General features: G+C 36.8%; 1 protein-coding gene across 2 annotated transcripts in view; it reads right to left on the reverse strand.

The window, feature by feature from the left end:
- LOC127629695 (periostin-like) overlaps positions 1-15,143 on the reverse strand; it is a 32,060-nt gene extending 16,917 nt beyond the window's left edge. The window contains exons 1-8 of one of the 2 annotated variants that reach the window (XM_052106918.1): positions 14,961-15,143; positions 14,166-14,264; positions 9,273-9,337; positions 5,870-6,027; positions 5,613-5,777; positions 5,313-5,459; positions 5,053-5,194; positions 860-1,072 (exon numbers count right to left, since the gene is read on the reverse strand). In XM_052106918.1, coding sequence (XP_051962878.1) covers positions 860-1,072; positions 5,053-5,194; positions 5,313-5,459; positions 5,613-5,777; positions 5,870-6,027; positions 9,273-9,337; positions 14,166-14,264; positions 14,961-15,079 — 1,108 coding nt within the window. In that variant the 5' untranslated portion in view covers positions 15,080-15,143. The remainder of the gene's footprint in view (positions 1-859; positions 1,073-5,052; positions 5,195-5,312; positions 5,460-5,612; positions 5,778-5,869; positions 6,028-9,272; positions 9,338-14,165; positions 14,265-14,960) is intronic. The other variant, XM_052106919.1, reaches the window with a different exon arrangement.
- Positions 15,144-15,422: the final 279 nt, after the last annotated feature.

Here is a 15,422-nt window from a genome sequence, read left to right on the forward strand (position 1 = left end):
AAATTGTTTAGAATCTAATTTAGAAGAGAGAGCTTTACATGAGAAAGTAGAGATGTAATAACATAATCATCTTCATGTGAAGATATACAGCAGAGTTCAAAGAGTCCACACTGAAAATGTGGGATTTAAAATTGTAATTAAATGTGGAAATAGATGTACAATTTTACAAACAATATTTAAAAAAAATAATAATTGAAGTTTGATTTAAAATGAATAAGAAGTTGGTAAAATTCCAACTACTAATCTATAGTATGTAATTTCTGTGACAATAACGCCACCGAATGGGATTACAAAAATAAAACAATGTTTTCAAAACAGCTTTCTGAATATGCCCCTCATCTGCAGTTGTTCAAACATTTAGACAGTCCCCCAAGTCGTGCCTGAGTGGACCGCTCAAAACAAACACACTTTCATAGCGCCAATGAGAAACAATGTGTTTACAAATGAACCAATTAATGAACCTAATTACTAAATAATTAACCAAATAATGGCTTACTTATAGTTGTCTCTGCATATTAAGTTGGGATAGAAGAAAGGATTTTAAAATACTTCAGCTTTAACTGTATACAAAAGGCCAGATTTCCTCTTTGAGGAAGAATATTCTTTGAGACATTTTTAAATCAAGCTGGATAACATGTATCATTACTCAAACTTTTGGAGTCCATGCCAGTTCGAATTCATGCTGTCATTAAGCAAAACCAAATACTAGGAAATTCATTTAAATCTTAAAATCTAAGTTTCACTTAAATTCTTATGATGATAATATAATTTGTAATAAAAAAGCAACTATAAATACAAAATTATAAGCATTTTTACAAATAGAATTTTGGAAGCCCAATGTAAATGAGACAAAGCTTACCAGAATCTGGCATGAGGACTTGATCGATGAGGTGGATGACACCATTGCTGGTGACAATGTCCTTTTTGAGGACCATCTTGACACCGTTGACGGTGAGACTGTCTCCATCGCAGCCGATCTCAATGTTGCTGCCCTCCAAAGTCTCATGAGAGGTGCCGGACATGATGGCCTCAGAGCACTGAACAGAGTTCAACAGATGGTAGTTGAGGAGAGCTGTGGAAGAGAAGAAACATTAGTCATCTAAGAACATCTGTTAATCCTCTTAGGCTCCTCAGGATATTATGAAAAGTGATATTAGCTATGTTTGTTTTGATGTATAGAACATACAATTTCAGGTAAAAAAAAAAAAAATCACAAACAGGATTGAAAATATATAATGGACTAATTTTGCTAAATTATTCAACACGGTCCTAAAGGGATAGTGCACCCATATATGAAAATAATTTCTTCCGTGGAATGTAAAGTCACCATTCAAATTAATTGTATGGAAACAAAACGCAATGAAAGTGAATGTTGACTGAGGCTAGCATTCTTCTAAACTTCTTCTTTTGTGTTACACAGAAGAAAGTCATACATTTTTTAAACAATATAGAATTAGTAAATGATTAGTAAATTTTCCTTTTTGGGTGAATTATCACGCTACAATTTGTCTCACGATTAGCCTTTGTGATAATTTATGGATTATGTAGAAATTATAAGAATGCCCGCATACAATTCATAATGTCATTGCAGCTCCCATGGGTTGTTGAAAAAGGAACCTGAGGATCCTTGGGAGCCTTTGAGCCCTTTTGAGTGAATCTCTCAGCAGCTCCACACCATTGGACAGCAAGTGGAGTGCTCTGATCACTAGTCAAAAGTCTCGCTAGGGACTAATAAGAAGGCAAATATCCCATTGACAGCATTTTTCTCTGGATCATAAAGTAAACAGCTGTTTCCTGTCTATATTTGGCAAGACAAGGAACTATTCTCTGTTCATAAGACCTTATATCTTTCCTATCATCCTTATGAGGACATGTTGCTTCAATGTTTCAATGCTTCAGTGTTTGCTGCATCTGGAAAATGCACACTTTGGAGCTAAAATAGGGCTGGTTTTGTTAAATGTGCACATATGTTCACACTATCTACATCACTCCACTGTTTCTTTCTCTAGAATTGTCTTGTGTGGTATTGCATCCTGTCAGTGTAGTTACCACTGTCTACACATACGTTTTCTGTTTCCTAACGTCAGATTTTTTTATAAGTATGCGGTACTAGAATGCGTTTCCAAAAGTCTCCATTGCTATGGTAGCATCAAGATAATAATGCTTCAAAATACTGGCGGTGCCACAGATTTGTTTTTAAATGGTAGTCAATACAGTTGTACTGTCAGTTATGTTGTATGTGTGGTACTAACTATTATTTTCAGTAAAGCCTTCATTAGAATCAAACCTATGTCTGCAAAGAACATTAAAAATGTTGCCTTTTCGAGTGGCGTCCCCTCCACGCAGTGACATTTAAGAACGCAAAATGCTGTTTAGAATTTGCCCCTTATATGGTTTTGTTTATTTTTTAATGTGTAGTTTTCCCATGCTTCAAACACACATGTCTGAATCCCAGTGTGTTAATTTGGCGGTTATGGATTGAAATAAACCTTTGGAGAGTGAGAAGCTTTTGGGTTTTGCCTGATGAGACCGGGAAAACTAATCTGCCATGAATGTCTAGAGAGATTTTAAATCAAAGGGTGAACACCAGAAACCTTATTAAGCACCTTTGGGCACATCCCACTGCTTCTGCATAATACACACGGGTTAGTGCAACTTCACATAAAAAGCTTTATCTTAACATTTACAGATTTACCTTTTTCAGAAAAAATCAGAAGTTGCACTTGTTTATTTTTTTTTCCAATTACAAATGCATGTCACAGAAATAATAGAACAAAAGTTTCAAACTGATGCTGTTTGAACTGGCTGTTCTGATGCGGTTTGGCTCCAACAAATGGAATGGATAGTTTCTAAAAACAGCCTTAGCTATGACAAACTGTGTTAAAAATTAACATTGTGTGGTATTGTGATACTACTTGTTATTGTGATATTTTAGCTGGTATAGTATCGTAAAATATGATTATGGAATCATGACAACACTAGTAGACGTTGTAAGAAGCCTGTAACATTATTTTACATAATGTCGCCACAGACACGTTTTTTTTCCCCACCAGCCATTCAGACGTTGCTAGTGTTTGCGCTGACAAGAGAGTAAAACCGTGGAGTATTTTTTATGATTTTACATCTCTCATAGTTTCCTCAATGAAAGTTTATGCGGGTCAAATATCTTTCTGCTTAGTGCAACAAATTTGGCCATAATGCGAGTTTTCCTTCGGTTTTCACTCAAGCATTAATAAAACCTTTAGTGTATTTAAGACAAACCTGATATTCATGAGAGTGGTGTATTATCTCATTCTTTTACATGAACAGTGGGAAAGCTAATGTATCTCAACTCCAAAACAAACAAGCATTAACAACTGTACATCAAAACGTTTTTTTTTTTTTTAAAAGACATCGCCATAAACTTCTCGGAAGCAGAGAATGGCTAAAACTTGATCTCATCTCAAAGTGACTTAACTAGTGTCTATATCTCAGACTAGTCTCATAAGAGTAGTTACTGCTCTGTTTGACAACTGTCTGAGAATTTCAGGTCCACAGTTTGGGGTGCTGTGGGCCTATCCGGTTTGAACGGGGGCAAAATAACACTCAGTCAGCAGTGTGAAACAGTCTCACTCAGTTGACTCATATCAACAAACATGGCATGAGGGAACCGCCAATCCCTTGATTTCCTGCACCTTTGACTCATTAAATGGGAATAAAGTATTACTTTGAGCCAAGTCTGCAATCAATATGAGGACTTAAAGGGGTCATGACATGAGAAACCAAATTTGCCTTGATCTTTTGGTATATAAGAGGTCTTTGTATCATTAAAACGTCCTGCAAGTTTAATATTTTAAGACGTCCTCCCCATTCTAAACGAATCATTTATTTAATCAAGCTCAAAATACAGCTCGTTCTGGATTCATGGTTAGAAGTGACGTGTCGGTTAGAAGTGACGTAACAGCGTTTGCATATGACCGCCTCCAGCACAAGATAACTACGCTTTAAGCGCAAGACAGCTACGCTCATTTTGTATCGCCGTCGCCTCACAAGTGTTCAGTCGATGGACAGCGAGCTCTGACAGAGACTACTTGTGCACAGGAAAATTACGATGCCACACAGATGTGCTGTTCCTGGCTGTGGTCAAACAAAACCTCTGAATAAGCTGCCGAAAGATCCAGACGTCAGGGAAAAATGGATGCAGTTTATTTTTTGCGGACGTCCCAGTCACGGCAGTGTTAACTTAAGCGTTTGTTCTGTACATTTTAAGGATGACTGTTTTGAGAACAAATCTCAATATGATGCTGGCTTTGCCAGAAAACTGTTGCTCAAAGATAAGTCCGTGCCTACTATTCTGGGAACAACGACGACGCAAACTGTAAGTAATCTATTTTAAACTTTAAACTACTTTTTAAAGCGCAATTTCATTCATTATGAATAATCACAGTGTTTTTACTTAGTTTACTTGCATATTGTTCTGGCTGGGGGCGTCAATAATTGATACATAGGCACTGACGTTAGCCAATCATAACAGTGGGCGTTAACACTGAAGTCTTAAATGGAAAACGCCCCCAAAACAGACTGTTTGAATCAGAGGATGAGAAACAGGGTGGGAAAAGGTCATAAATCACTAGATTTTAAAAGTTTTTCTTAAAAAAAAATATATATATTAATACTATAATTGCACCTAAGGGAACATAATAATACAATAAAAAAACCATGTCATGACCCCTTTAAGGTTTTCCTTCTGCAACATAAAGTGCCCTCTTTGAGAATACAGCTGTGTATGGCAAGTGGATTTATTGGGATAGTACACCCGAATAATTTACTGTACTCACCCTCATGAATTCTAAACCTGTAATGACTTAATTTCCTTCATGAAACACCAAAGGAGATATTAGGCAGAAGATGTTAACCTCAGTCACCATATCTTCTTTGGCATTCAATTGAGGAACGAAAGTCATACAGTATATGTTTTGAACAACTTGGGGGTTGGTAAATGAAAACAGAATATACATTTTTGGTTAACTATCCATTTAAGGGAAGTCGTGTAGCTTCTCGTCTTTGGTTTACCTTGCAGGGATTCCTTGTCTTCCATAAGTCTGTCCAGGACCTCTCTGCCCAACTTTTCAAAGGCATCATTGGTGGGGGCAAACAGGGTAAAGTGTCCGGGCTCACCCAACTTCTTATTGAGACCTGAGGCAGTAGCCACAGTCTGGATGAGAAACAGATCACAAACAGCTTTTCATCAGTCGGTGTGGATCATGGACTATATTGAAGACAGCTGACTGCATGGTTCGAAACCATCATGAAAACAACTTTCCTGGACTTACCCTCAAAGTGCTCAGATCATCATCCACTTCAATCATATCCTGAATGGTGTTGCCAACTGCTGTGATGACACGGTCAATGACGTGCACAACTCCATTGGTGGCAACCTGGTTGCCGTGAATGATCCTGGCACAGTTTACAGTGACAATCTGAACAAGAACAAGGTGCAAAATGATTTCCTTCTCATCACATTGCAAATTTCCATCTCATTTGATAAACTACAATATGCTCCACCTGGAGAAGCAGGTAACAAAGAACATGCAAACCTTGGGTTTAAGGCATCACTGAGGATATGGACTTACCCCATTTGAGTAATGATTGATTAGCACGCTCAAGTCATTGTACATAGAGGTTGCGGTCATTCCATTTTTTAGATCTTTGGTGAGGAAACGTTCGTTGATCATGTGGTAGTGCAGAGCATTGTACAGTTCAATATTAACATTGCTCACCAGAGCACTCGTCACCTCCTGTTGGAAAAAGGAAAAAGCCAGCACAAAACAGTCAAAGAATTGCTCTATTTCCATGTTTGTCCTGGAGAGAGAGTGAAGAGAGATGTTACTTGGTCAAGAAGATCCCAGGCATCATTACTGGGTGCGAAGAAGGTGTATGAACCAGCACCTTCAATCTCTTCTTGTAGCTTGGATAGAGCAGAGTACTCCTGGGTTCTTGTGGCCTTCACCAGGCCAAGTGTACCATAAACGTTGTCAATAGGAGCAACTGTAAAGAACGTGACACAGATCCATGTGTATTAAAACATCAGAAGTTATAAAACTAAGAAGCTATAAACTAAATTATATATCCAACCACTCAAATGCATCCTTATAACATTCTAATTATGTAACCATCAGTATTAAAGGTGATATGTGTAATTTTTCAGATGTTAAATTACTTTCTCCCATCCCATCTTATTATGCAGAGATGACTATACAGTAAGCTACTTACAGATTGAAAAGTGTAAATACTGTGGTTCTCTAGAGCTATCAAAATATTGCTTTGTTTATTTGAAGGGATATTTCACCCAAAAATGTTGTTATAACCCTGTTTGACTTTCTTTCTTTTTGTTAACACAAGGGGGTAAATTGTGAAAATATGTTGTTCTCAGTGATGTCATACAATGTCAGTTTATGGTGACTACATCTTCAAGCTTCAAAAGTATAATTCAGATGTCTAATAAATTATTCCATGAGATCATGATTGTTATGAAAGCATATATTAAGGTTTGGTGCAAAATCTAATGTATTGTTTAGTAGAAATGTTCATGGAGGGTATTCTCCTGTGCGCATTCATGAGTCTGCATGTGAGCTTTGAAGCTCTTTGCACGAGAGCAACAGTAGTTACGCAGCACGCGGTAGATGGGGCATTCAAACGAAATTGTTTTTTGTTCGCTTCAACCCTATTCGCATATTACACAGTCTGCGTAGGGCACCAGGATAGGGTTGCACCAGCTGTGCGTAAGTTCTCACGTAGCCTAAGTAAGGACATAAAGTTCACACTAAGGGCGTAGTAACTACTAGTTAATTTGTAACTAAGTCGGTGCTTAATTTGGTTGCACCACCTGTTCTTAAGGCAAGACTTAACCAGTAGGTCTCCGTAAAGTAATGCGTAGTCGCATAATATGACGTTTACCTGTATTGGTCCAATAACAGACTTCAAATTTGTACACAGAAGTGTTAAAAAGCCGTGAATTTAATTTTATCTCGCTACGGTTGATGTTCAAACCTTGTTTATTCAAGAAACCGTCAGCTGTAATAAATTATGTCCCCATTTAAATACGATAAGTAGCCTAATAAAAGTAGATTTATTAAATAGTATATTTTCCCTGTGTAAATAACAATAACTGTTTCTAAAATAAATAAGGGGTGATAAATAAATGCTATGCAACAGGCTGGAAAAATAGACATTTATAAATTTTAATATCTTAGCCTATATATTTTCAGATATGTTGACGTAGGACGCACACCGATAACTGCACCGTTCATGCTGAAGAGCCAGCATTACCAGAAACTCCCAAGAGGTCCTCGCTGCAGCCTGTAGCACGTAATACCCGAAAGTAGTCGCGGAACACATACGATCACATCGTACTCGCACTATGCATTATATAGTAGGCCTACCGTTGCCGGTAGCAGGCATGGGGTTACCGGGCGCGACGCCAATAGACCAAGTGATCGACAGATTGTCCCGTTGGTCGTCGCAGCTGCTTAGGTCAGTTAACTCTGATTAACATTGAACATATAGCTTTTATTGTGTGTTGTTTGGTGTCTGAGTAGGGCATGGTGTAACTCTACCTTCGCCCCCATCTCTATGTTTGATGGAGGAGTCCATTTAAATGCATATCTTCCACTACAAACTCTTCAGACATGTTTGTTAGTTCTGTTCTCTAGTTTATGTGCAGCTATGTTGTGTTTTCTGTTGTTATTATCACTGGTGGTCCTGTTGAAGCAAAATAATATGAGTTTTCGCTTGAACGCCCCGTCTCGCGCGTACTGAGTAACTGTTGCTTTTGTGTAAAGAACTCAAAAGCTCATGTGCAAAGAAGAAAAAAGGTCAGGAAACATTTTTAACAAATAATACATTCGATTTCGGTTTGTTTCTCACCAAAACTTATCTTTTGCTTAGATAACAATAATGAGTCTCATGGAATAGACTTCTTAAATATACTTGTGTGTCCTTTTGAAGCTTGAAGAGGTAGTCACTATAAATTGCCATTGCATGGCATCATTGAGAACAACTTTTTTCACAATTTCTCATTTTGTTTTAAGAAAAAGAAAGAGGAGGCCTGGGTAGCTCAGTGAGTATTGACGTTGACTACCACCCCTGGAGTCGTGAGTTCGAATCCAGTGTGTGCTGAGTGACTCCATCCAGGTCTCCTAAGCAACCAAATTGGCCCGGTTGCTAGGAAGGGTTAGAGTCACATGGGGTAACCTCCTCATGGTTGCGATTAGTGGTTCTCGCTTTCAAAAGTTGTGTGTGGATTGCGGAAAGTAGCATGAGCCTCCACATGCTGGGAGTCTCCATGGTGTCATGCACAATGAGCCACGTGATCAGATTCATGGATTGACGGTCTCAGAAATGGAGGCAACTGAGACTTGTCATCCGCCACCCGGATTGAGATGAGTAAATGTGTCACCGTGAGGACCTACTACTGTAAGTAGTGAGAATTCGGTATTCCAAATTGGGAGAAAAGAGGATAGAAATGAAGAATAAAAGATAAAGAAAGAAAGTCATATGGGGTTATAACAACAAAGGGGAGAATAAACAATGGCTGCATTTTTATTTAGGAGAGACCTAATCTTTTAATCATCCCAACCAGCCAAGCGTGAGTTTGGGGAGGGACTGTTTGATCGACAAATGGAAGACAGGTGAGTGTTTTTGAAACATTCATTATATTGACTTTATAAAGCTCACATACTGTTATTCTACAAACTTGGGTTAGGTTTTTTTTTCTAACTGTTACTTGTCCTATAGCTTTCAAGCTCCACAGAACTCGGCACAGACCTTTAGCCTGTTCCGACTCAGTTATGAACAAACTAATTGGATCTACACTTTCTTGCAGCAGACCCAATTTTTTTTTTTTATAATTTCCATGGCTGTATTTTGATGGAATTTTCAAACAAGCCATGACACAATTAAAATTTCAACTGTCAAAACATCCAAATGTAATCAAACACAGACAAGGCCTTTAATCTGCTTTAACTATCAATCTCTCATTCTCTTTCTTTCTTATCTATCTATATACATCTATCACCTAAAAACTTAATTTCTTTTAAATGTACCTTTATAAAACTTTAAATTTTTGCATTTTCCTTTGGTGATGCTAGTTTAATATAAATTTCACACTTCCCCTTTATCAAAGCAACTTTATAAATATGAGTTCTATTGACAATATAATCAGGCATTGCCCCTTTCCAAAGTCTGACTGGTCAGAACGCAAATATTGAGATAACATTTTTTACGCTACTGACCTGCAGGACAGCCACGCATACCGTCAATCTTCATGTAACCTGGGCAACACTCATACAACACAGTCCTGCACAAGAGAGAGAGACATGACAAATAATAAAAGAATGTGTACGTTATTATTGAAGCTGAGACCTATGGCACCACATGAAAAAAAAGAAACTAGTGTACCTGCTCAAACTCGGATAATAATTTTTTCCCTGGATGCCATTTATTAGTCAATACAAGCTATCCTATGTTTTATGATAACACAGTCTCATTCATGGTCCTGTACAGACAGTCTTTCCATATGGAAATCATTTCTGCATGCTATGTGGTCTTGAGGTTTGTGCCTTATTCCGCTATCATTATGTTGCCACGGCATGACATTAATACTAAAGCGCATAGAAGCTAAGAGTTGAGACCAATGCTGGTGGTTTAGTAAGCCTAAGGGTTATTTCTTTGATTGAGCAGAGGGCCTTTAAAACTAATTTATAACCCAGTGAAAAACCTTGGTTTGTAGGCTAACGTACAATAGCAGGAAATGTTGAATCAGCAATTTTAAGTAATTGAGGTTGCCTTCTATGGTTTTTCTGTGCTAATTTTTTTTTTTTTTAATGGCTCTATAAAGTATAAAGCAAACCTTACAAACATAGATTTCCATGACCACACAAATTGAATTTTATCCTGAGTGCGGAAGTGTTCCAGCTTGCACCATATGATCCCCATATATTTTTGTGGGTAAAGTAAATTACATTTTTAGAAATTGTCAAAAAACATGTGGCTCTATAGTAATGCCTCTTTTTTTTTTTTTTTTTTACAGTGCCTCATCTGAGTATGTAGATGACAGAGCAATGATTCGAGGTCAGAACCGATGATATCATTAATGACAACTGCACAATTTACCATGAAATAATGTTTTACTGAAAATAACACTTAAATGATTGTTGTTCTCCATTGGGATCATTCTTTTTGGTTAGTTTTACTCTCTTTAGTTTACTCGTCTCAAGACCAGAAACAGAAAGCAGGCCATTAGAATCATCATGGAGCCGCCCAGTGGTTGCTCAGGTAAACTGTGTATAGATGAGAATTCATCTGGTCTTCTTTGGTGCCATTAAAACACACAAAATACTAAATATTACCATTAAGATATTAAAACACTTCCAATATAAATCTTAACACTTAATACTTTTAATTGTATCACAATTATTCTATAAAAAAAAATTAATCAAAATCTGTTCACTGTGATTACATTTATGCATTTGGCAGACGCTTTTATCCAAAGGGACTTACAGAGCACTTAGTACAGGGACAATCGCCCCGGAGCAAACTTGAGTTAAGTGCCTTGCTCAAGGACACAATGGTGGTGGCTGTGGGGATCAAACCGACAACCTTCTGCTTAACAGTTCAGTGATTTAGCCCACTACACCACCACCACTCCACTTAGCATTAGCTTGACTTGTACACACGTCATGTGTCTCAATCAGCTTCCTAGCTCCCTACGTCGTGAATCAGTATTGAATTCGGAATACAATGAAATACAGAAATTGTAGACAAGATGTGCCCCTAGTGTCTTTGCAGTGGTGTGGGATGCAGGAACGTTGTGATTGGGCTTTTTTCATGCGGACGACCCGGGTTCGATTCCATCTTTTGTCCCACTTTTTCTCATCCTGTTTCCTATATCAACTCTTTGTATCTTTAATACTGCTTATAATATTAATAATAATAATAAGAAGAAGAAGAAGAAAATAATACTTCATCGTTTTACACTTGTGCTCGTATTCTATCGAATTGAAAGACTTCAGAAGACATGATGCCGTTTCTAGTAAGAGAACATGGTGAGCAACGATGCTCCCTGGTTTTTATGGTGCATTCTAAGAATTTTCTGAGAGTGAATGATTCAGTGCACTGGAACGAATTTGCAATTGAGAAATGGCCGACTCCCTGATCAGTGCCCTGACTACTGAACAAGGGAGCTGATTGAGACGCAATTTGTTTGAACTTGAATGTTAATTGGTGTACACTTTATAGTAAGATTTCATATGTTAACAATATTTAATGCTTTAGGTATTATTTAGCATTGATTAATCTTGGTTAATGTTCATTTCAAAATAGGCCTACTATTGTTCAATGTTAGTTTGCGTTCGTTTTTTTTTTACAACTAATGCAAATATGTACTACTTTTAATGTTAAAAATGTCCGTAACATTATTATATACTGTAATATACCGTACTTGGTAATAAATGCTGTAAAAGCATTGTTCATTCTTAGATCATGTTGACTAATGTGGTTAACTAATGTTAACAAATATACAACCTTATTGCAAGGTGCAAACTTTAATTGTATCTGCTTTAAGCCAATACAAATGTCCTCTGTCTGCAAAGTCTTTTTTGTTTATCATTATTACTGCTGTTCATTTATTTTCCATGCCCTTCAGTGTGCTCAGCAATTTAAGAGATTGTATGCATCATAACAGGCTCTTAATATAAATAATGGGCTCAATAAATCTCAATAAAGCTAATTATAGCAACTATACAGCACCTATATTGTAGAGTTTATTGTAAAGCTCTTAATGGGAAACAGGTTTTTTTTTTTGTAAGTCTGGTCAGAATACACCACAGGACGACACCACAGGCTCTTAGCTAGTGGAGTTTCACAGACAGACACTATGGTTAGTAAACTTCCACACTGTGAAATCTATACAACCAAGAAAAGGGTTCCATGTGATGCATGTTTCTGAATCTTTCAGATAGATAAAAGGCATTTAAATCACCAAATGAGAACTGAAATCCAGTGGTGAGTTATGTTTAAAGTGGAAACTGCTAGATGCATGAGATCCAGCATTCGTGAGACTGCAAGTAACAAATGGGGTGTTCAATGCTATTCTCTTTATGACCATGATGTAGAAGATCCAGAAGGAGGAGCCTTGGATCATGCCTCGCCTTGACTATCTTCTGTGGGACTGAATGGAGCAAGCAGAAAGAGTTGAGGGATGTCGATGAGATCATTGGGAGTTCTGTTCCAGTTCCAGACATTCAACCAGAGGAGAAATAAGCTTCTGAAACATCTCTCCCACAAATGGGAGAAAAACATGACTCCTGTTGACCAAGTAAGCTGAAGGGTTTCAGGCACATTAATTACTTGGAGGGAAGTCAGATGTTCCAAATTAATTCACTCCCTGGTGTATCAGCAGGTTAGGTGCTCTACAACATTATGCACAAGTTCAAATGATTAAACAGAATCAGAATGAGCTTTATTGCCTGGTATACTTACAAATACAAGAAATTTGTCTTGGTGACAGAAGCTTCCAGTGCACAAACAATACAGCAACAAGACAGAGATAATAAAAAAATAGAAGAATAATCATATATATATATATATATATATATATACATACGCATGTACAATATACAAATCTGTTATATACAGCGGCAAGGGAATGTAATGGCAGAAGAGTTAGTACTGATTTAAAGCTGTCAGATGGTGGAGATATCCTTGGATTATTGCATTGTTTTGCATGTCCAAAAATATATAAAGATAACTCAGAACCATGACTTCACCCAAAAATGGAAATTCATTCATCATTTACTTACCCTCATGTCATTCTGAACCAGTATGCTTTTTTCTTCAGTGGAAAAGTAAATGGTTGTCAGTCCCTAATATTCTGTCTAACATTTCTGTTTGGTGTTCCAAAGAAGTAAAATCATACAGATTTGGAACATATGTGGGGGAGTAAATAATTTTTGGGTGAATTACAGTAAATTAAAACTATAATTTGTAAGTGTGCAATCTTCAATCTTCCCTTATCTGCATGCTAAATTCAACAGTTATATAGTTTTTCTTATCCTACAGTATATTCAAAACTGCAAGAGAAGCAGAATATCTACAGAATAACTCAAACACAAAGAATTGCAGTGAACGTTGAAAAGTATGGCTTTGCTCCATTGAGTAGTAAGGCAAGGAGGTAAGTTGGAGACCTATCTAACCTGGGTGCTGTTGGGTCATAAGCATGGCACTACATGTGACATTCCCAGGCAACCTTTTTAAGTTAACGTTTTCCCTCTTTTCCAACCAGGAAAAAAAATAAAAATAGAAACCGGAGGCATAACAAACACTACATGAATCAAAAGTTGTGGCTGACCATGTTGGCTTCCAAAAACCACAAACTCATAACTTGAGCCAGACCTACACAGTGAGACTTTACTGTTCCTCTTACACTGTTGATCTAGATCTTTCATTCTTTTTTGTTGTTATTTTATATTTCATACATCATTCATTTTGTGCCAAAGACCTTCCTAAATTACTTGTGTAAGCGAGTCTACCTAACGTCCCACAATTCACATCTTATGCACAGCTCTGTATTTTATCCCTAGGACTGAAATGGAAGGAAATGTGTTTCAACAAGAGCCAAGCACTCTAGGCAAGCTCTATACCTTTCTCTAATCATTAATGGCATGTCCTGGCATGTCCTGACAGTGGGACTCACCATTTTATACCAATTATAAGGCTCTGTAGTTTTCTGGTGGTTTGTAACAGAGAGTGCCGTTAAAACTGAATCATGAATAAGATCATGCTTGGAAGTTGGTTTGCAGTGCAATGTAGGAAAGCCTTTTCTATGTATCCCTGATGCCTTGTTTTGGCAAATTGTTGAAATCATGCACTGAAATAAATTTACTTCCACCATTAAATTCTGTTTTGGATTGCCATTTGGGAAGAAAGCATTGTAAATGCATTAAGCTACACTTGGAGCTCAGCTTAATACTAAGTAGGAAATCATGTGTGCATGTACTGCTGGAAACCTTCAAACACTCTCATCAGTTGGAACGGTAACCTTTAACCTTTGACCACTGGAGTATGGTGAAGTTCAACAGATTTCCATCAAGGAGACAGGATTTGTAATAATAAAACATCACACTTACGCTTTCTTTCCACAGATGGCCCCTTTGTACCAATTACGGCAAGTGCTGAAGTATTTCTTCTTTGTCCCCACGACTTGCTGCAGAGCGCAGACATTTGGTCTACAGAAAAGTTAAAAGGTGAGATGGCATGAAATTGGAGGTTGTGAGAGAAGCTGTTGAGAAGTTGGAACTTGCAACAGATGCGCACAGTGCATTGTAGGTATGTCATTATGTAATAATAGAAAATCTATGATTTAATAAAATCAAATATACATTCTAAAGAATTTGTACTAATTATCAATTAACCTTTGCTTAGAAAATTACTGAAATGTACAATGTACTTAAAAAATACTTCACACACCGGCACAATCATTATTTCTAAAGACAAAAGAAAACATTTAATTATAAAATATTTGGTGCCTTTCTTAATTTTTTATTTATTTTTTAATACCAATTAAGCTTACTTACACATTGCTCAAGGAAAATAAATATAAGTATAATAATAATAATTATAATAATTATTATGTACTTTGATTTACTATTAATTTGGTTAAATATTACTTTTATTAATTATAAAAATGTATTATAAATATTAACTGTAATAATTATCTCATATTTTGTCTTACCCCTCTTTCTCAGAAAAAAATATGAATACCAATTAAGTTTACTTGCATATTGCACATGAAAATATTATAAAAATATAATTTTTAATATTGTTATTATTAGACTTAAATTTATGACTAAGTATTACTTTTATTTATAATACAAATATAAATATTAAAAATAAATATACTTTTTTTTATAATCATCTCTTACCCTTCTTTCTTTGCTCGAATACGACTATGGGCAACTATCTTGTCATAAGCTGAGGAGTCTGCCTGGTCAAAGACAGAAAGCACAAAGAGTGCAAAAGTAGCTGCAAAAAGTAGTTTCATCCCTGCTTTCCACACTGTGAGACTTCAGAGAAAGAAATGGGCTCCAGCTGAGGAGGAGAGGGCTTTTATAGCTCAGTTCACAGCAGCAGAAGGAGAGACTGGCAGTGAGACGCCTGCACCAGTCTCTCCTGTTCACCAGTGTGTCTCTATGATCTAATCTCCTAATACTGAAGAAGCACAGCAAGGGTACACAGTTAATCAAACAATGAGCTGAAGAGGCAATGTGGTAGAACACCTAACAGATGAATTTAGTTTAAATTAGGGGAGTTTTTGCATTTTTTTAATTGTTAATTATTAACATTAAATGTTGCATATGTTTAGTTAATGCATTATGAAAGTGGAC

Source organism: Xyrauchen texanus, chromosome 36 (assembly GCF_025860055.1).
Source record: "Xyrauchen texanus isolate HMW12.3.18 chromosome 36, RBS_HiC_50CHRs, whole genome shotgun sequence".
NCBI classification, from domain to species: domain Eukaryota; kingdom Metazoa; phylum Chordata; class Actinopteri; order Cypriniformes; family Catostomidae; genus Xyrauchen; species Xyrauchen texanus.